The sequence below is a fragment of the Convolutriloba macropyga genome, chromosome 11 (assembly GCF_964194025.1).
Source record: "Convolutriloba macropyga chromosome 11, txConMacr16.3, whole genome shotgun sequence".
Taxonomy (NCBI): Eukaryota; Metazoa; Xenacoelomorpha; order Acoela; family Convolutidae; genus Convolutriloba; species Convolutriloba macropyga.
Window position 1 is genome coordinate 16619509 of NC_134478.1, and position 23120 is coordinate 16642628.

A 23120-nucleotide genomic window follows, 5' to 3' on the forward strand; every position below is an offset into this window, starting at 1 on the left:
TTACTCCCTAATCTTAAGTCTTTTTGGGGCATAGTATTTGGGCGTAGAAGTCAAAAATTCCCCCAGTAGCAAACATTACCCCCCCCCCCCCCGTACCCCCTAATCTCACATCGTTTTACCCCCCCCCCCCCCCCCCCATGGATATTTACCGCCTACTCTTACATCAATTTGGGGGTAATCAGGGGGTAATTTCGACACGGGTTATTCATTAGCTTGTTTTTCAATGTATGCAGAGAAATCTGAATAACTGGTGACATCGGGCAACACATTTTTACTTCTTTAACGAAGCAAAGATTTAGCCAAAAGAAACATGCAGACGGTAAAGATTGCTGAAAGTTCAATCCGAAGGTTGAGTTCCTAAGTTGAAAGATCAAATCTTTCAATAATCTTTACACTGAACACTCTAATGTTAAATTGGTAATTAGGTGACATTTAAAATTACCGCATTAAATTTTACAGCCGATTGATCAACTGTTGTTATGCTGAATCTACTTCTCTTCGTACTTCTCCTCTTAGGTACATTATTTCAAAGAATTTTAAATTTTTAGCAAAAAATGTTCATTTTTATTAATACCCAGGTTTAGGTGCGCGACCCGACACCGCTCTGATCAGACCGTTTGCGTCGCACACTGGTGGCGTGGTGCGACCCAAAATACATGGTCTGGGAAACGCTTGAGTCGCACGATGGTCTGGACAATGGTCGCACTACGGTCTGATTAGAGGGTAAAGTCGCACTATAGTCTGATCTTAGGTCGAACGAAAATCTGGACAATGGTCGCACTACGGTCTGATCAGAGGTCAAAGTCGCACTATAGTCTGATCATAGGTCGCACGAAAATCTGGACAATGGTCGCACTAAGGTCTGATCTGAGGGCAAAGTCGCACTATAGTCTGATCATAGGTCGCACGAAACTCTGGACAATGGTCGCACTACCGTATGATCAGAGACCAAAAACTGGACATAAGTTGCCCCAATATATGACCACAGAGAATTAAATAACCATATTGATTTGACTGCCGTTTTTTATTACTGTTTTTGATGACTCACAAGAAAAATTGCAGGCGCTTCAAAATGACTTCTTGTTTAAATTCGTAATAATTAGTTTTGTCCTAACCTTTACAAGATATACTAAATTATTCAATTTTAAGTTGAGTGGTTTATAGATTTGAATTGAATAATTTAAAGAATAACAACGGATTAAAACATGTATTCAGGAAAGTTCTGCTCATAGGACAAAGTTTGGAGTATGGTCTCATCAGAGGGAGAGTTGGTCGCACTAGAGTCGCACGAAATATTTGGGTCGCACGTTGATCTGATCCGAGGTTTTTGGGTCGCACTGTGGTCGCACAATTTCTCAGATCGCACTATGGTCTGATCAAAGGGCTTTGGGTCGCACGATGGTCTGATAAGAGGGCAGAGTCTGGGAAATGGTCTGATCAGAGTGCTCTAGGGTCGTGCACCTAAACCTGGGTATTCATTTTGACATCGGTTACCATTATAGCTTAACTAGTGCAACGGGACTTGATAATGATGATAAAAAACATGCTTAAGCATCTTATAACTATCTTTCTTATGTTTCTCATCATTGCTATCATGTTTGTTGCTTTTCGTTGCGCTTGACAAGATGATTTTGTTACATAGCGAAAAAACAAACTGATCTTTCGATGGGTATCAACCCGCAGTGAACAACCTTTACAACATTTATTAAGAAAACAAATATAGCTCGGAATGAATTATTAAAAATAATCAAATATGATTGTTTTTTTTTTTAAAAAAAAGTGGCAAAATCAGCTCCTGCCAGCTGAACACATTGTGCCTCAGTTTAAATGAGATTTATCAATTTATTTGATCTCGGTATGCTCATAAAGCAATCACTACTTACAAGAAGGCGCAAGAGAAGGTCCCAAAATTTTTTAAAATAAAATAATGAATTAATCAAAATCACAACCTGAAAACAAAAAATAATAAGAAACGTCCGTTGAAAACCTTGGGTTGAAGTTCAAACAAAATGCTAATGTGAACATCTTGAAGTTCTGAATTTTTAAACTTATTTTTAGGTGTGATAACGTTTTTTTTCCATTATTTTATCAGCTCAATGTTTTTCTGTGGTTCTACAGATACTGCTGGCAGATTCAGCCAAGTTAAACCAGCAAGTTTTCAGAATTTGGCCAATACTTCCTAGATTTCTTATAGAATTTTGCTGAAAATAAAATAGAAATATCTTAACAATTTGTTCCGGGAAACTTGTTTCTATCATATCATATATTTGTTCTTCGGTTTCCAGCAGTTTTTCCTTTCTGACAAGGTGTATTAAGTGTTGTTTTGCTGAGTCGGGCAATGCACATTTCTGCTTGTATAAAATCAATTTCGATCAGACTTCCAAGAAGCTGTCCGTATATCTTTGAGCGGAAAAAATTGTTGGTCAACTTTCACGAAACTCCAAGACCCAGAGTTAAGTATTTATGCAACATGTTTTATTTTCATCTGTGCACCATATATATCACCGGGTAGTTAAAAGGACGAAACAAAAAACATGCAAAATTTCAGTTAATTTTCAATTTTAACTTCTAGAATAATCATACCGAACCAATCACGGATCGCAGCTGCTATTTTATGTAATATATTGTTTAATAATTTCAATAAAACTTTGAACTAAAAGAGAAGTTAATATGCTGAGAATCTTTAAAAGACAGGGAGCTTCATGTGTATAATGATACGACGTAAGATCTCTCGAGAGTCTCAGATATTAATGACTTGGCTTCACTGACTTCAAAGATTTGTACCATGCAACTAAATCTTTGATGAAAGTCTGATTGAGAACTGCCAACTTCTATCACATTGAATATTACAAAATAAATGAACAAAAAACAAAAACAACTATTGGATGCCCACGAATTGAATGAATACTGAACAACTTTTGATGTGAAAAACATCTGCTTAATCTTGAACTAGAAAAAAACTGAAATAAAATTTTGTTTAAACTTCAAACTTGAAATAAAGGATTACATAAATCAAGATAAACATAATTAGAACGAGATTTTATGCAGAGGCAGAAAAATAAAGTGTCATTTTTTCTTACAATAACAGAGGAGAAAGGCTGGTCATGTATTTAGTCAAAAGAAAGTTGAATTTTAAATGACCGGGCAGGAAGGAAAAAATTGACGAACAAAGCACACGACCAAAGTGACAATAAAAGTGAGCCCGCAAAAAAAGAAATTTATAGAGTTCTTTTTCTCAGATTAATATCTTTGGATAACTATTTGAACCTGAAGTTTTGATACTCTGCAAATGACTCTGCATTTTTAATCACTGGCAATGAAATTCATGATGTCTATAATTTAAAAACTATTTGAAAAACAAACTACAGTTCCAAAAATTGTATAACAAAAATTGGGAAAGTGAGTCTCCTTAAGGGTCTCCATGAAAAGACCGAAGGTTGGCGAATCAAGAACTTTTGTATCAAACTTATTGGTAGTCTAAAAAATGTAATTCGGACAGGGAAGATAAAATCTGGACTTTGTTTATTTTTTCATTCAGCTGGTCTCTCAAACTGGGCCCCCAATCCTTGTGTTTACAGACAAAATGTTCTCGAATAGGGTTTACTTTCTGCTAGGTGTAAAAGAGGTGACAGCAGGTGGGTCTCGACGTGGGGGAGGAGGTAGTAGTAACTTGAACAGAAGATACTCGCATGATTTTGTCATACCAGACCCGACTGTTCCAGCGGGAAGCAATTGCCTACGTTACAGGTAAAATCCATCAGCAGAAGGGATACAATAATTTAAAGAATATTTTCTGAGCCATATTGATGAGTGACACATTATCTTATCTGATCGCACAAAATAAGATGAATGAGATGCTTTTGTCACTCGGGCCGAGGTGTCACCGCCATTCAGCGCAAAATTATGTAAGATAAGCGGTGAATGCGAAAAATTTTGTAAGACAAGCGGTGAATGCGGTGAAATTACATAAATCAGGCGGTGAAGGCGGTGAAAAAACCTTAATCGACTGGTAGCGCTGAAATTACATAATTTCACCGCTGAATTTAGCGGTGAAATTACATAAATTCACTGCTTTGAAAAAAGTGTCCAAATTTTGTAAGATAAGCGGTGAATGCGGTGAAATTACATAAATTCACCGCTTAGCTTAGTGGTGAACTTACATAAATTCACCGCTTGGAAAAAAAGTGTTAAATTTTTGTGAGAACAGCAGTGAATGCGGTGAAATTACATAAATTCACCGCTTAACTTAGTATTGAACTTTCATAATTTTACCGCTTAGAAAAATATGTGGTAAAATTGTGTTAGAACAGCAATTAAAGCGGTGAATTCACATAAATTCACTGCATAACTTAGTGGTGAACTTATATAAATTCACCACTTGGAAAAAAGTGTTAAAACTTTTATATTAATATAGCGGTGAAATTACATATCTTAGCGGTGAATTGTGGTGAATTTTTGTAAGATCATCACTTACTCGAGCGGTGAATTTACATAATTTTTCCACATTCACCGCATCTCACCGCAAAATTTTGTACAAAATTTGCGGTGAAAAAACTAATTTTTCAACGCTTATCTTACATATTTTTTCCGATTTTTTTTTTCGACCCGGGCAGAATTAAAAACTAAATAAAAATTTTATTTTTTTTCTTGAAGCATTTCACTGTTAAATCCCACCCACAGCATGTTATACATAACATGAAACCCTGATATCTTTTCTTGCATAAATTAAAATGATAACCATACGGTTAAATATACTGAAAACAAACAATACTTCAAATCATTCAAGCAAAATTATAAACATCAATCATTTTTCTCAAAGAATCACATATAATTTTCTTCTGATTATTTTCTTCTTAAAAATGAAAATAACTTTTAAAAGCTCCTACGTTACTATTCACAGAAACTTTTCATGTTGTGAGAGCGAGAAATCATTCAACGTTTTTTTTTTCAAATCTCAAACATGTAAATTCGAATAACCACAGAGTTAAAGTTACATGTTGTAATATTATAAATCAAACATACTACATCTTTCCTTTGAATAACTAAACATAATATTAAAATATTTTTTACATAAAAATATTTTCATTTTTTGCTAACTGATATGTTTCAATTATTAATCGCATAGCTAATGCTTCATGTCTATCATTTTTTTGATAACCTGTAGAGTGGAACGATGTTTTAGTCGGCACTTTTGTTTAATGCGTCTGTGGTTTTCTACTCAACAGAAGGAAAGAGCAGCTCTTGAAAACGACACAGTAGTTTTTGAACACATGGTTCGACATATGTACGCTGAGCTCAACTGGTACTCTTTCAGGGATGCTGATATTGGTTGGTGTTTTTCATTTCATTTATTGAAGCGATATATATATATGAGTATATATATAGGAATCAGAGACAGAGTTTAAAGCTGCTGAGATTTTTCCGATCTTCCTCTTCGCGCTCAGACAGTTTTTCAGTCTTTGGCATTTCATTAAACAGTTTTCAAAACTAAGCCATGTGATCTTACATAATAAAATCTCAGAGCCATTGAGGCGCCGTCCAAACTGTGAATCTCCAGTCCATTGAGTCGAAAATTTGTCCTCTAGAATTTGTTACACTTGGCGCTCTGTTCAACTTTCTGATCAGCTCATAATCAAAATGGTCATTTTTGATGTCATTTTAATACTTCAGTTAATAAAAATAATTTGATCTCAAGTTGGAAGAACTTATGAGGTTAATATTGGTTATACGGTAGCATCCATCTTATTCTTATGACTTCCAAATTTTCTTCTTTGATACTCCAAACTTTGTCAAATTTCAAGACACTGTTTTTTGGAAAGAGATGCACCCCACGTGTAACTCAAAACGTACTGCTATCAACGTAGAGTACAGAAATTTTTATTGACGGAATACAACTATTGCTAACTTTTTCTGTTTCTCAAATTACTACAAATCATATTTCATGCACTGCAACAAACGTTATCAGAAGCAAACATTTGAAAAAAAAGATAATTAGTTTTTCTGATAACTTATAATTTCTCTGATAATTTATGTTACAAATTTGTTCTTAAGGTATCCTTGTTATGCAAATCACACAATCGTAACATGAATGATCATCAGAGAGGACAGTAAACAAGGTCCAAAGACCTAGTTAGCAAGGCTCTGGACAGTAGCTCTTTAGATGTGAGATGTAAAGAGTTCAATCTGAAATTTCAAGCAAGATCGGAAACGAATGCAATTTTTCAAAAGATCCGTACAATTGATTCACTCGGATCACGAGTGTCCTGACCTAGAGGACTAGTTTTTCTTTTATTAAATAAACAGATGGAAGTTAGAGTCACTGTATGTTTAAAACTAATTTCTCAATTTACAAAGCTGACTGGCATCATTTTTTGGTCCGAAATTCAACAGCCCTAATGTAATAGAATGAAAAATTACTAATCAAAAAGAGAAAGAGGCAAATATTTTTTTCTGGAAGCAATCAATACCTGCTCCCGGCTGAACTGGGAATCCAATGAAGCTGCAGGCGTTTTTGGCTATCTATAATTCTAATCTATAATTGGATATGTTTAGTATCGAGCATGAAGACTCAGACTCAAACAAAACTTATAAAAAATTCACTATCTTTTAATAGAATGAACTCAATTCTGATTGGAGAAAAATATAAATAAAAAAAATAAATAAGAAAGGCATAAGACGAATTATTCATTCATTCTTCAATTGATTCCTGTGAAACCTAGTGCTACTTGCCATCCTCAGAACTTGTGAAATTTTCACACCTTAGCAGAATACCGGACGCTTGCGAACCTAAACACCTAGAACAGTTACGCAACCGCTGCTCAGGACCAGACCAACGGCGTAATTTTGAGTTAGATTTACAGAGCAGAAAAGTTGACCCTGTGAAGGAGCAACCAGACGATTTTGAAGACACCATCCCATATTTTGATTTTATATCCACACGATTTACTCTATTTATGTTTTTTTTATATAGATTTTAATATTTCCTTATGTTATTTTGATCAATGCCTTAAATTTCCTGACGACTCCATTGTATTCTGGGTAACCACTTTCGAAAATACTACCCACAAGGTAATTTTTGAAAAAAATTCTCCCTCCTACATTGACGTTATTTCATTTATAGAACTTAGCACAGAGGATATTTTACACGGGGAATTTGAATTACTAAATATCAATTAAAATGAATAATTTAAACCCTAATGTAAATTCGCCCTTTATAAAATGGGATAATTATCGCCAAGACCATGACGCAGGTTACCTCCCAACAATTCTCCCTTTCCCTATGTACCATTACTTATGTCATGGTCGCCGAGCAATGCTAGTGACATTTGACAACTACATTGTCCGCAATGACGGTACCATTTCCCTTTTCGTAGAATTTGTTGACCCAGGCTACACCCTAAAGAGAGACACCTTTAGCCCCAGCTGTTATGACTACCAGCAACTTCTTAACAGTCTCAAAAACCCTAGCAACGACACCCTCGAAGCCACATTCGAACTCCACAATGAATGAATTCCTGATACTTCGACCCGCCACTCCTCAGATCCCTTCCCTATAATCTCATTTCCCACTAAAATGCCTTTTGATGTAAACCTTGTGTGTATATATTGAACACGATTCCCTTATATTCCTTTTACAAATTCTTCACAAAAAATTAGAAAATTAAAAAAAAATGATTACTCACATTCAACCATTTTCACAATTCAAAACCCTTTCTACTCATTCTTATCTAATTATTTAGACCTTTTTCATCATCGAACACGGCATGAGGGAGCGCGGGCAACCACTACAAAACACTCAGCACAACACATTAGGTGAGAGAAAAGCTCTTTAAAAAGTGTATGTTTCTCCGAGAAAAAAGTGCTGCGCGGTTAAATTGACATCAAACTCTTATTAATTACACTTATCCTTTCCAAAAATCCTTAGATTTATCTCCGAAGCAGTACTTCCCAACACGGGGCAATTATTTTTCAACGAATATGCTACATCAAACCGGGTAAGCCGAATTGACAAAAAAGTTGATTTCTTCTATAAAACAATTATTATGCACCTGAATTTGCATCAAACTATTATTGTTCAACCATATTTGTAGACATACATTCGAATCTTAACTCGGAATAACAAAAAAATTAAAACTTACGTTAAAACTAAAACTTACGTTAAAGCTTGGCAGAATCCTTTGGAGGCAGGAAAGTGTACATAATTGGGTCATCTTCCATCTCGCCCACGTCTCTCGTTTTACTCAATTTCTTAGTCTTACGCACACCCCCCAATTTAACGTTTTTCTTATATGATCTCTTAGTCATTGTGAATTCATTCTTTACTTAAGATTGTATATGTTCCGTAACATCTGAGGAGCCACCGACGTCCTTATCTTTCTTCAATGACCATTCAAAAGCGGCTTCCTTGACTTCGTCTTTCAAAATTTTCTCAACAACTCCTTTCTGAGCCCCTAACCCAAATGAAGTAAATGTCCTTTGGGCAACTCTTGAATTTCGTAAGTCATGTGCTTCCCAGCCAGTAACTACAGAGACTCCCAATGACATTGTTAAGACAGCATGAGCACAGAGTGATGGTTGACATAAAACACTAGACTTATTTGATATATAGAACCAAATATCACTCGGCAGCTCAATAGCTTTAGGACCACGTCTAATTAATTCCATGAAATACTGGGGTGTTCCTACAACATTATCAAATGCAATGGACGTCGTGTAGCTCCCACAAGTAAGAAACAGTTTTTCTCCTGCAATTGTCTTTGATATACTATCACATCCACCTATTTCTATATGTGATTGTGTCCACCAGGGACCAAACTGTATCATTGCATCTCTCCTATTGCAATCTGGGTCAGAGGGATCATCTCCATTTAGAATTCCTCCAATATTAAATGTCCAGCCGACTCAGCCATACAAACATTCATAAGCTGATACCTTAGCATATATGCGTGATTCACCATGATAGGCTGACATATTATCAATAACACCTTAAATCAGCAAGCGATTAAACTTTCTACAAGAATCCTCCTTTATGCCGACTATTTCTTCATTTCGAATCTCTATCAGCAACTTCGGCCAACCGTTTTCACCTACTATTGACTCCCTCCCCTCTTCAACTAACTTAGCCCTTAATTGATGCCAACTCTTCAACCCAGAGCCGTCAAGCCATGGAACTTCCTTCCACCCAAGTTCTATTAACTTACCCCTCTTTAGATACTCCTCCTTAAACTTACCGATATCCCCCAATAGATCACTTCTTTGCCGCGTACGCCTAAACAAGGCTATACTAAAGATTGTATCAAATGAAAACAAAACTTTAAAACTATAACAAAAAACGATTCTTTCTGAATGTGTCGATAGAATAATTGACACCTTTAACCCCATTAACTGTCGAGCCATAACACTTCACTGAAATAATAATTCTAAACTCGACAAATAATAAAACAAAAAAACACTTCCAAATAAAACTCTTAAACACAATTTAAAAGAATCTACCCCGCCCCCTTTTTTCCAACAAATTTGTACCAAAAACCCGTGACCGCTAGCAGTCGATCGAAGTATTAAATATGCAACTGAAATTCAAATCATTGATTCACAATCACCTTTCCCATTAAAATTTCCCCAATTTCGGTCCGTTCGTCTCCTCCTGATCCCACAAAATCTAATCAAAAAAGACATTTGGGAACCACTTCAATTAACTCTAACCACATTTCCCAAAAAATTTGCATTAGTTCATCTCAAATCTAATCTTCACTGACGTTACAACTAATGCTAATGGACTTCTCTGGGCCTCCTAATCACACTAAGGATGAGATTGTCAATGCAGCTACGCAGGGAATAAAAGCAAAACTAATCTCCTGGGCTCCAGATGCCTCCACCCATTCACCGCATACAGAATGACGAAAGGGGACAAAGCTCACATTTCTATCTCCAACGACAAAAAGTTGTATTGTAATGGCAACAAATTGCCACAGAATCATTCCGAGGAACCCTCTCACAAGCAAAACTGACACACAAAAGTGCACATAACAAAGCCACACAACTGAACCTTTTCTAGAAAAACTTGACACAACTTAAAACCAGAAATCAAACTCACATGTTAATGGGTTTTCCAGCCCATGCTAAACGCTTTTCTAGATAGCCACAGTATCGAGCATGAAGACTCAGACTCAAACAAAACTTATAAAATATTCACTATCTATTAATAGAATGAACTCAATTCTGATTGGACAAAAATGTAAATAAAAAGTATAAATAAGAAAGGCATAAGACGAATTATTCATTCATTCTTCAATTGATTCTTGTGAAAGTTAGTGCTATTTGCCATCCTCAGAACTTGTGAAATTTTCACATCTTAGCAGAATACCGGACGCTTGCGAGCCTAAACACTTAAAAAATATTTGAAAAGGAAACATAAAAACTGCACACGGAACCTAAGTATTAGTAGGAAACTCCTATTAGAATCGCTATGCAGAGAGTTACCATATTTAGCTTGATTTATACACGAACAACCAGAATGGTTTTAGGAGCCGCGATACGAAAGGAAGCGCAACTCTCAAGAGCAAAACGATGGCGTTTTTTTCTTTATCAATATGTTTTTATATTATTGTTCATTTTTTAGCTTTCAGGAGCATTTTTTTTGTGATCTTGTGATAGTATTGTGGATAAGAATCAATATAACAGCTGCGCAAATTTTCCAGAAATTTTCAGCGAAACATATGTCTGTAAAAATATAACAAAATGTGAAAATCTTCATCCGCCCGTTCTGGCTATCTCGGGCTATTTTTTCGAAACACATCAAAGCGCGCACCCCAATTGATTGTCTTTACTCCAAAATGTGAGTTTATTTCAAAACGTCACGGTAACGACGGATGATTTGAAACTAGAGTTGTAGCGATGAGGTGAAAACAGTGACAGTAAGGAAAGATAGATCAAATTTGCTGCAAAATTTGTCCTTTTTATTCACGACTCCTATCTTTGACCAAAAGTTTGTCACTGTTGATCATTTTTTTCAGCGTTTGAATTGAAATACCTAATTTTAATTTTTTTAGAAGTTGCCATTTAAGCAGAACTTTATAGTGCTTAGAGGATAACTAAATTTATAAAAATGTCTCGCAAACTCATTACGGATACGGGAGAAAATTTCCGATCTGGAAGACAATTTCTTATCCTGGTTCTCAAAAAGTTGTGTTTTCGAAATTTATCTTATGTCATGAATAAAAAAATCAAGAATTTGTTTTTTGTGCTCATTGAATAAAAATATATCATATTTTTATGCTGTAATTTTTTAAAATCATATTCACAGATATTTGTAACGAATATCTTTTACTTTTCCATCAGAACGTAGCAGAGCTTTCGTATGGCCAATAAAAACAAAAATGAAGGTCTTTTCTTACAATAAGCCGATCAGTTCCCGAATCCTTTCTGCTCCGAACATAACAAAGATTTCTGGTAACTTCTTTGCACTTTTTTCCGGAAATTTTCTTAATCATTCCTTTTGAGAGAATTATGTTGGTCAATACAACTATCTTGATCAGTTCAATATATCTCTCTTTTCTGTTGTTATAGGTGGATGCTGCGGGCATCAAGTGTCAAGCTACGTGGACTTCGGACAGCGACTGGGTCTGTCTCCCGCAGAGTACATGAACAAGTTGTGCAACTTAGGAGTGGTAGAGCATAAGAAGCTCGTTTATGTTAAAGTAAGTTTCCCCGAGTCGAGATCAGCGCTAAGAATCCTCCAATAATTTTTTTTACAATTACGTAATTAATCTGTACGGTAGCTTCTTTTTTGTAAGAGTTCCGGTGAATGCGGCGAAAATAAATTTCACCGCTAAAAACATCAAATTTCAATACTTTCGCGCAAAAAGATGCGGTCACTTTGAGGTGAAACATATTTTTTTGCCGCTATTCAACGCAATTCTTACATTATTTTTTCGACAAAACTTCGACCCAGAAGAATCGGTGAATAAATAGAAAAACTGCGGTTTACAGCGTTGAATACAACGAGAAACCAAAATATCTCACCTCTAAAACAAACAGCGAATCTTAATAATAAATACGGCATAATTTCACCGCTTTCAGAATTCTATCTGATGAAAAATTTGCGGCTCATAACTACGGAGGAATATTTTCAAAGAAAAAAAACGGGAAAACTATTCTCTTGGAAAATTACTTTATTCAGACTTCAACTTTACAAAAAGAAGCTATTCGGCTAAAAAATTTAATGTATGCTTGACCCAAATTGTTTATGAAAGACTCAATTGAACTCCCTATTGTTATCTTCAGCTAAACAATTGAATAGAAAAGTTATCTCACAGCTCAGACGGAGAGTTTTTTATCTCTTCAATGGAGTCTTTAAACATGAATAAAAAATTTAAAAGTTTTTCAAGTTTGCTGCGTCTTATACAGACAGTGATTGTGGGCATGAAGCTGCAGTAATATTTAAAGAAACACGCAAAACACAAGTGCCCGATCCCAGTAACATAGTACAAGTCTGTTTTTTTTTATTATAAACTTATTTTAATTATAATCTTTTGTTTCTGTAAGAAAAGGGTATTTTCATGCAACAAAAGAACCATATCACTTATGATCAGCCTACAGATAAAGAAATTGTTTTCCATGATAAGGGGAAATTTTCAATGCACCGGACAGGTAAAAGCTGCAAAATTGTCTAAAAAATGGGCTTTTTCTAATTATCTCTCTGAAATTCCCAAATCGCAAATACGAAATAAAATGTTTATGCCTAATTAAAAGAATTGAACAATCATCAAAATCAAGTTTCGATTAATTTTTCATTCGGTTTATATGTTTAACAGCTCTTTCAGAACACTTGCTAGCCTTCCAGCTAAACTGAATCTGATTGTAATTGCAACTTCTGCAAATAGTATATGCTCGACAATTTTCGATTGCAGCTGATGTTCTCCAGCTGCTTGACAACCTCTGATTTGAACAAATATTCTAGACCTTTCGGATATTATTAACATGAGCATAATAAATCTATCTAATCATTCATGGCAACCTGAAAAGAAATACAATCAACAAAATAGTCCAAAAAGAACCAAAACTCTCTATCCAGGCTGAATTGATGAAACTGTTGTTGTTTGAGCCCATTTTGTGAAATATTTGCACCAAAAACGTTTATAATAGTATGAATAACTACTATTGGAATGTCAGGAATGAGAAATGTTTTACTATGGGACTAGGGTCGTGTGAACAAAAAGATACCCCGTTTGGACTCCCAGTGAATCCCATCGGTGGATCATAGAAACTTCATAAACACTCCATTGATGGGTCATCGATGGTTCATTGCCAATTTTTCTCTAATCATAGAGAATCCATCGATAGAAAGACTCTGATTTTCACTGGATCATAGAAAATCCTTAGACGAAATTAAACTGGTTCATATAAAATACATCAATAAAATAGTTCAAAGCAGTCTTGAAAGGGAATGTGATAAGCTGCAGGCACCTATGATGCATTTTAATGCGGAGCTATGGTCTCCACTAGTAATCCTTTTTCAGGATCCTACCAAGGTCTTCTTAAATATGATCAAGCGTAAACATAATCTTACACAAATTTAACGTTTGTTATTATTCCAATCATTACTGAACCTTCTTAAAGAAAGACCGTCTTATGATAACCATTACGTCTTATGGTAACCAGACCGCCTTATGATAACCATTACGTCTTATGATAACCAATAGTTAAATACGTGTTTTTCAGACTCCTTTTAATATTATACAGTTGGAAAGAGCGAAAATGTTTGCTTTTCTATCACTCTCATTGCTGTTAATGAGCGGAGAGGTGTCTTTATGTCACATTTAACGTCTCCCGAACAAAACTAACAACTTGTTGATAGAAATGTTTACCAGATTTTTGAAAAAATGTTCAAAAGTCCATTCGTTCAAGATTCTTTGAGGATACATTTTAATAATTGACCAGCTTGCAAGACTTTAGCCATATTTGTGTTATTAGTCTCTGTTTGTGTATATTTGTTTTTTGTGTTTATTTGTCATTGATTTCTGCATATTTGTGTTTTTAGCCAAGTTATTAACATCTGCCAAATTTCAAATTCAATTTTTAACTCATTCGCTTTGTGAATTATAAAATTTATAAGTTTCTGTAAAAAGAGTGAAATATTTTGGCAACAGATAGAAGTTTAGTTGGTATGAATTTTTCCAGTTATTGAAAAAATCTGATAAGAAAGCTGCAAATTCTTGACAAAGAACAGTACGATCCCAGAAAAATCATCTAGGAGTCTTCCTAAACCTCTTAAATACTGACCACGCATCAGGCTAAAACTTGACAAATCCCAGTTGTATTATGTTTTGATCCCAATTAAATTATCATTAAAAAATTCAAATTTTAAAAAAAGTTGAAAAACGCTAACAGCATCTTGTCAATTCCTGAGATTATCTACTGAGAAACTTATATTTCCCATTTTTCTATCGGGCAATTCTGATTTCTTGCATTACTTTTGTTGATCTTAAAAATCCCTAATTGATAATTTTTCCAACAACAGATTTAGGGAAAAGAAGATAGTGGAATTTTGTCCAAGCATCCGTGCATCACCTTGCGAGATAGTAGAAGGAAAAGTTGCAAGATTTGGCACTTTTTTGACTGAAAAGGACGGAGTCTTAGTCCACTCTTGTCACTGTATTGTAATACAATCGCCCTCTTGCATAATATAAACTTCCTCTAATATAACATTATCTAACATAATTGATTATTGAACACTCAATGTTGAGACGACAACCGTGGAAGATCAACTAATGACGTGTAAGTAAATTTTTCTGTAATCAAAAAAGACGGTAGTAATGACAGGAAATTTTAATCCTTATATGATAACCAATACAAAGCAAAAATTTCTGCGATTCCGTTCTGAGACTCATTCTGCAAAAAACACCAAATTTAACACCAAATGATTTTTGACATTTTAAAGAAAAACATCCATTTCAATTCAAATTCACACTTGAAATCCATCAAACAAACTCTCAATATGAAATGCAACACAAATTAACTGAATTTCAATTCGGACATAACGCCAAATCAACAATAAAAATGCGTGAATCATATTACAAGTTCAATATCAATGCTAAAAGGGAACTAAGAGTGTGTCAGTCTAAATCCAACACTGGTGAGACTTATCCAAACCATATCTTAATCAAGAATTAGCAATTGTTAATGTATGGGCAAGACCTTGAATTAGCAAATCGGAATTGTCAAAAACTGTCAAATTCAAAATCTAATCTGAATTTGTTCATGAGCACGCTAAACTGTTGTCAAATTTTTTCATATATTTGAAAAAAATGCCAAAACAAAGTAAATTAGAGCCGATATTATCTGAATCTAAGGTCCTAACAGCTCTACATTCATAAAGTTCTTTCATCCCTTAGAACGCAACCTACAATTGCTGCTTCTGGCAATTTTTTAGTAGATGTTGCGCTAACAAACCTATGAAAATGGATATAAATCATAAAAAAACAAAAATCCTTTAATGCACTCCATTTTTGAACCCCCATTTTCCGGTTTGACTCTTAGTTAATTTGGAATATTTTTGGGTTAGCTTTGAAGTACTCCAAAAAATGGCTGAAACTTTTTCCAGAAAAGTTGGTAGCTAACAAAAATTTTTTTGTTCAAGTTGTCACATAATAAAATAATATGATGGAAAATATCAAAATACTCGCTTTCAGACTAATCATGCCCAGGTGTAGACTAGAGATTAGGTCCGGGCATAATGATTTGCAATATAAACCCATGAACCTTATAATAATATATTAGGACAGAATTTGGATCCGTTTGAATAAATTCGCGTGATAAAAAATGTGACGCCAAAATTCCGTCACCATCATCCATGATTGCCAACATTTAAGCAGTGTGGATAATTGTGACGGATATATCCACTTTTGAGTGAATGTGAACTAGTTTCTCCTACTGTCAGTATTATCAACACACACTTATAAGCCTAATCATAAAACATGGGCGTATATAATGCTTACGAAATCCCATATATTTTTTCGACCAAATGGTACGCTTGGCGACGTAATGTTGGTCGTTTTTTTGTTTTGGGTTTCTTGCCAGGAAAATAATAGTCATAATTAAATCTATAACACGACAGTTGTGCTTCAAAAAATTATTGTTGCTGCCCCTAGTGTGAAAAAGTATTTCTGTAGGTCTAGCTTCTCTTGCGCAATTATAGCTATTCTGTTGTATATTATATTCCACGACAATTTCAGGCGCGCAGATTACCCAACTCATGCAACTGTGTGATAGAACAGCTGGGATTCGGTCAGGGTATTTTGAAAGTGGTGGGATGTCAGCAAACAGACAAGTATGCGATGCCTCCTCTCGGAGACCAGGAGGGCTATTTCGTATTCAGGAATTGCTTTTATATTCAATAAAAAAAATGAAATAAAAATCAATGACTTCGGTATAGGTAGCTACGACGCAAAAAATTTGATCCATTTATTGTAGAATGATGTCAAACAAACACCGATTGTGCAACTAGTGAAAAAGTTCCAATCTTTGTGATGGTTCTTGTAAGCCAGAGTTATCTGTTTATCAGATAAAATCACAACACTGAATAAATATTCTAAACTGTCAAACTTAATTTTGACATACAAGTCTTACCTGAAGCTTGAAAACGTACGCGCCCAAAGGTTGGCAGCAGAGCAAATCAGCGCTGAATCAGTCAAAAGGCATTCTTTTTTCCGGATGGCCACTACTCTATTCATGTCCCATTTTACACTCGCTTGTTTTGATTATTGAGTAATATTTGTTGCAAGAAAAATAATATATTTGGCTTAATTTCACTTTAAAATTTTCTCATGTGATGAAAAATCACACATTTTTTGAAAGAAAAATGCGTCTGGTGTAATTTAACACGAGAAAATTTTCTTCGTGCGATAAATAATTACACAATTTTTTTTGTGAATGAGTGTATGAGAAAAACTAGCAATTTTTAAAGGAAAATGTTTTTGGAACCTTTTTTTAGCTCTTGTATTAAAAAATTAAGAAATGAACAAGAAAGTAAAATTTTTAAGGAACAGTTGGTCTGCTTTAAGTGCCGAAGCCGAAAAAAATCAACCTAGATTAGGTCTGACTGGTTTTCTGTAAATTTCAATTTTGTAGGAGATTTTGGTCATGTCAAAGAACTACATATAAGTTTTTTCAATTGAATTTTACACCGTAGCAAATAAACAACCAAATAAGGACTCTCCACTGAAAAAGGTTTAAATATTTTCCGGACAATATGTTTAAAGTATATGTAGCGCACTCAAGAGTTATAGGCTCAAATTGCTTCGTCAAATTTCCGACATCGGTGGGTCTTTTCCTCGTCTCAATCTGTTTTAGAACTTAAGGCCGATCTGTCAGTGATGATTTCATGATATATTGGGCTTTTTTCAGTGATTAGAGCCAAAGATATTACACAAAAAAATAGGGTAAAGTGGGCCATCTACACTAATGTCGCATAAAACTTGTTTTCATTTTGTTGTATATGTGATTCGAACTACGGTACTCGTAACTTTTTAATTTTCGTTGAAAACCGTGACCACGAATGGAAGTGATCTTTTATGAAAGTATTTACGAGTTTAATTTTTGGCACTACACTTGCGGCAATTTAAAAGATGCAGGTGAATTTCTAGTTTAAGGTATGTATAAAGAATGCGCCTGTGCTTTGCCATTGATCCGTTGAAATTTCTATTTTTCTGAAGTATTTGTATCAGTTTGCATATTCACAATCTCAAGGTAACGACAGTAGAATAACGCAATTTTGCTCAAGGCTCTAATTTAAAAAAAAACAGAAATTTTTGTTCTCCAAGTTTCGGTTACGTGTGTAGTGGAGATGAAGAAAGTAAGCATTTCCAAAAATCTATCGCAGTTTGAAAGTTAGAAGTCATTTCAAACTTTTAGCTAAGATCAGCAAGCTGCGTGGATCTGGATCAATTCCAAAAGATTTCATTGTCATTGCGGTGAACAAAATGATGCTGAATTAAATATCCTCATTAGCAATTTCGATTCTCATGGTTGTTTTTGTGTTTTCGAGCACTGTTTTAGAAACAGTTAGATGCATACATAAATGGGTTGTACCCGCTCATTCCAACAGAACCTTATTATGACCAACCCCTCCAACAAGCATTTGTTACTTTTGTGACATTATTTACAGTAGCATGTTGGCCATTAAGCGCGAGATGATCGGAGAATACTTTTTGTTGAGTTCAGTAAACAAATTTTCCAACAGCAGAGCACAGAAGAAGCAAACTGATTGAACATATAGAAAGATAGTGATGATATTTTTTGTCACCGCATCCTCTCGTAAGTTTTTGAGCTTCTAGTGCAACAAAAGTAACGTTATTTACTATTTTGATTATTTAGAATCGAATCATATCACCAAATATGTCAGAAAGGTATTACATAGCAGCAGTTGTAGACAAATTGTCGTAGTTTTTTGCTAAGAAGCAAATTTTTCAAAATAAAATTGATATGTAGACAGAATTTCATCAGAATTTTTTTTTACGTCACATTGTGCAGTATTCGGTAAAAAAATATCGAATAAACAGTACGATGAGCTGAGATTGACGCTGGAATGCTGCAATTGTGTGAGATTTTTTAGATTAGTAATTTGCGCGTTAATAAAAACTTTCTCGCAATTAAAGTCTTATTCCGTTCAATCGGATAATATTTTAAAACTCTTTTTGCTCACTTCATCACAATTCAATCTGTTAGTCTTTCTCATTTATCTCTTCCGGTTCGAGGTTTGGCGTTAAATTTTCGTAAAAACTGCGGTGAAAATGAATAGTTTGCACCGCGTATTTCTTACATCTTTTTGCGGTTAATGCGGTGAATCGCGGTGATGTATTTATTTTCATGCATTCGACGGAATTCTTCCAAAAAGTTAACTCCCGGACCGGGAGATCCATTGCAGATCTTTAAAGCAGATCTAATGAACGTTGGAAAGCAAATGCGCTGATTTTTTGTAAGAAATGCGGAGAATTTCTCGATGAATTTTTGTAAGAATTGCGTTAAAATGCGGTGAAATGTTATTTTTCTTTGCATTTTTTACAAAAATTTGCCACAAAAACCGGTGCAATGAATTTTTATAGGAAATGGGGTGAACTTCGCGGTCAATTTTTGTAATAAATAAGATGATATGCGTTGAATTATTTTTTTCACCGCATTCACCGTAATCCCCGCATTTCTTACAAAATTTCACTGCATTCACCGTATTTCTTACAGAAAATCACCCAAAACCTCGACCCGGGTTTTAATAATTGATCATTTTTTTGCATTCCGGTAATTTCGCGACTTTTAAAATGGGCAAATCAGCGTAATCATCATCTCGTGTATCCGCAGAGATGTTTTCAATAGATGTAGTTCTGTGTTTGAAAGAGAAACCGAGCAAACCGTTATTTTGAAACCTCACATGAGCCAACAATAAGGTGAAAGCAATTCCTGGCACCATACGCTGATCGCTTTCGTCATGAGCAGAAATCAACGTGCGATAAAAAACAGACTGTCTTTTGAGTGGTTCATGATCCACGTGGTGTGTAAAGAGAAGCCATGGCTGTGTAATACGGACAGAAACAGAGTGAGGACACACCACTTTTGAAACTAATGACATCATTTTTTTAACCTCAGCACTTTTTGAAGAATTGACTTCTACAGATGAACAATTTCAACAAAAATATGAGCATATGTTAATCCTCGCACAAGAGTTTGAGAAACTATTGTTTGTTGTACTTTTTGATAAAATTGAATTATGCTTGTTCCATATGAGAATATCAAGCAACCATTTGAACCATTTTTATCTTTTACCACAAAAAAACCAATCAACTTAGCATCATAATGTTTGGATGGCATAAAATAATGCATTTTTAATTAACATTATTTGGCGCCCCTTGAGAACAATAACCGATGGTAAAAGAACCACCCGGACTTTGGTCGCAGTGGGTCTCAGCGCTGTACCATTGATTTTCAATTGTAACCATTACTGTACCAGACAAATAGCAGTATAAATACTTTTGCCAGTCTGCGCAGACTCGATTAGGCAACATCCCAGTCTCTCCTTTTTCTTCGCAGCATCATTTACATTATTGGTTAACACTGCACAGAATGTTTCACATCAGACTGTACATACAAAAAACTAACAGACTGTACATAGCAAGTTTTGAAAATTTCGAATGACTGATGTCATGCATGAATTTTCAAGCGATATCCGGCGATATCCGGAGCTATTCTAGCTTAACTTCTACAAACTACGCCACAATTAACTCGCACATCGACCTCCATCGACTTCCGCAGACCTCCGACATCCACCGACCTCCGCCGACTTCCGACCTCCACCGACTTCCGCCGACCTCCGACCTCCACCGACCTCCGCCGACTTCCGACCTCCGCCGACTTCCGCCGACCTCCACCGACCGTCGCCGACTTCCGACCTCCGAGACATTGCGCAGCGTCTCTTGTCATTTCTGAACACGTCACGTGCATCTGGAACAGGTGAGCCACAGTGGCTGAGGGTGAGACTCTATTGCCATTGTATTCTGTGACTCCGCAGTTTATTCTTCGTCCTAAAGAAGGTGCTGACAGAGCCAATAAAAGCATTATTTGGGTATTTTTATGTTACAAGGAAAGCAATATTTGGGTATTAAAGAGATCAACGGAAGCCAGTTCAAACGGAAGCCAGTTCAAACGGAAGCCAGTTCAAACGGAAGCCAGAAGCCAGTTCAGAAGAAACTCCTGAACTGCACTGAACTGTTCCTTTAATTAATATGGGATTGATTAATTTGATTAATTAATAAATATCACTTTACTTTTGACATTTCACTAAATTCATTTTCGTTCATTAATCATGTTTTTAGCAAAGCAATATCAGTGCATGCTTTAGCAGTAAAACTAGCAAGCTTTGAAGTAGTGATGCGTGAACAATTATCTGGCGTGGGTTTCAAGATGGCTATTTTTAATTACGCATGACCAGCGAGAGAGCAGACAGAAGCTCTACATGTACATCTTAAAAGCATTAAATGAACCTACTAATAACAGAACGGTAGAAGCCAATGCGGATAGAGCATGCAGACAGTGATTCATCACGCTTAGAAAATCCATCCTGTAAATTTTCAAATGTGACATGTACAGCGTAATGAAATTTTAAAAATACATGATGTAAATTTTACTGATTCAGTGCTGAAGCTCAATGTTAGCTAACTCCGGGGAGCCAATGTGATTACAAACACTGTTCTAAATTGAGTCCCGGGTGTCACTTTATAGTAATGGTCGCAAATTGTCATAAATTCCCACGCATTTTCCTTGTTTGATTGTTGAGTGATTTATGGAAAACCATATGTGACTTTTTATCATTGATGTGAGTTTGCGTTGATGCACGATGAATGAGATCCATTGAACCACTTCTCTGTCAATTTGTTTGCTAATTTGTTTGAAGCAAAATTGAAAAAAAAAATTTAAAAACTTGTTTATTTACGATTATAAATTTTTCAATGTGTTTGCTCCATCATCGCAAAAAAAATTGAAAAAAATTTAAGGTTTCAAGAAAAAAAGCATATTTACTCTATGGAGAAAAACTCAAACTTTTACTGGTAATACTGAAAAAATGTCGCAAATCAATCGACTGCTTATGGTAATCAATATTTCACTCCTTTGCTAATGTTAGTACTAACTAGAAATATTGCGTCACAATGTTGGCAAAATTCTTTTACTTTCCCGTGACCAAGACCCAGTGACAGTCAGTACTGATTCATAACATTTTCAGTGAACTCACAGTATTAAAAAAGATTTCAGAACCAACTGTGAAATGATTCTGAATTTTTCTGAATCAACGAAAATTTCAGAGAAAATATTCTGTATTTTTATGAATCAGAAGATAATTCAGAATGAACCAGTGATTTAGCGCTGAATCAGACAAATTCAGTGCAAAATGTGTCCTGAATTAGATTCTAATTCAGTACTGAATTCGGCTGAAAGTTATATACGGGTTGATTCAACCATAACAAAGCTTAACCAATATGATTTTTAGATTATTACTAAGAGAACAAAAAACAAATATCCATTATAGAAAAAAATGACTAACATGTATAAACGTACAATTATCTGGAACTTGTTGCATTTTGAAGTATCGAGATTTTTTTCTTTCGGCCAGGAAATGCGCCCGAAGTGTAATCACAGCTGAGTTTCTAATTTATTTCCTCAATGCACCGATGAACATACTATATACATACTCTGAAATTTTTCGACGATCTGAGATCCTGGTTCTCAACATATGATCTCGGAATGAAAAATGCACTTCTTTATCACCCAGCACTATTAGAAGGCTGAAAATCCTCAAATATAGAGTCAATACACCGAGACTGCTAGAACGTGATTGATAGTTGATTTATTTTGAATTTTACATTTATTTACGATTTGAGTATGATCCTCCGATGATTACCAAAAAGTCAAATATTCATATATAAACTAGTTAATGTGCCAGAAATAAGGTCTCGGGTTGAACGCCATAGGAGAATATTGTTCATCATATTAGCTCATATAAGATTCTTAGTACCAGTCCTAAGTCATATATGGTTTTATTGAATAGAAGGGTTTAGCAAACACAAAAAGATCACTAAGAATATAGCAGGAACAACAAAATTATCAAAACAGTTTTTAGTAATAAAATGATCAAAATATGATTTTCGTTTATTTGTATTCATATATGGACAGTTTTTCGTTCACAAAGTGTCAATATAGTATGTATAAAGTTATCAAGAGTTTTAGAAACTTCTTTGAAAAAAAATAAATTACGAAAAGTTTTTTGCCTTTGTTCTACATTAAATCAATCCTCAGCATATCAATGCACCGGCGGAGTTCAGTTTTCAATTTTATGCGAAACATATGTGTGTAATAGTGTCCCCCCAATAGTCGTAGACTAAAGCTCAAAAGAAACTTTCCTACTTCCTATCGTAACAGCAATTTTTGTTACCTTTTCTCCTTTGTGAAGATTGCTTCTTGGAAGCGTTTTTTAGCGTTTCTTTGGAGATGCACTTACGGTATCAACTATGAAAGGAAATTTAAAATAGAAGAAAGTCTGTAATCATGAATCTTCCCAAATTTAGAAAGAGCGTTTGTGGATC

The 23120-nt window shown here is 35.0% G+C and overlaps 1 protein-coding gene across 1 annotated transcript; it reads left to right on the forward strand.

Moving 5' to 3' along the window:
• The first annotated feature begins 431 nt into the window (after positions 1 to 431).
• On the forward strand, positions 432 to 16397 carry LOC142349053 (uncharacterized). The gene is made up of 5 exons (XM_075400466.1): positions 432 to 516; positions 3615 to 3747; positions 5183 to 5328; positions 11566 to 11696; positions 16233 to 16397. The coding sequence occupies exons 1-5, from the start codon at positions 480 to 482 to the stop codon at positions 16395 to 16397; spliced, it is 612 nt and encodes a 203-aa protein (XP_075256581.1). The 5' UTR covers positions 432 to 479.
• Positions 16398 to 23120: the final 6723 nt, after the last annotated feature.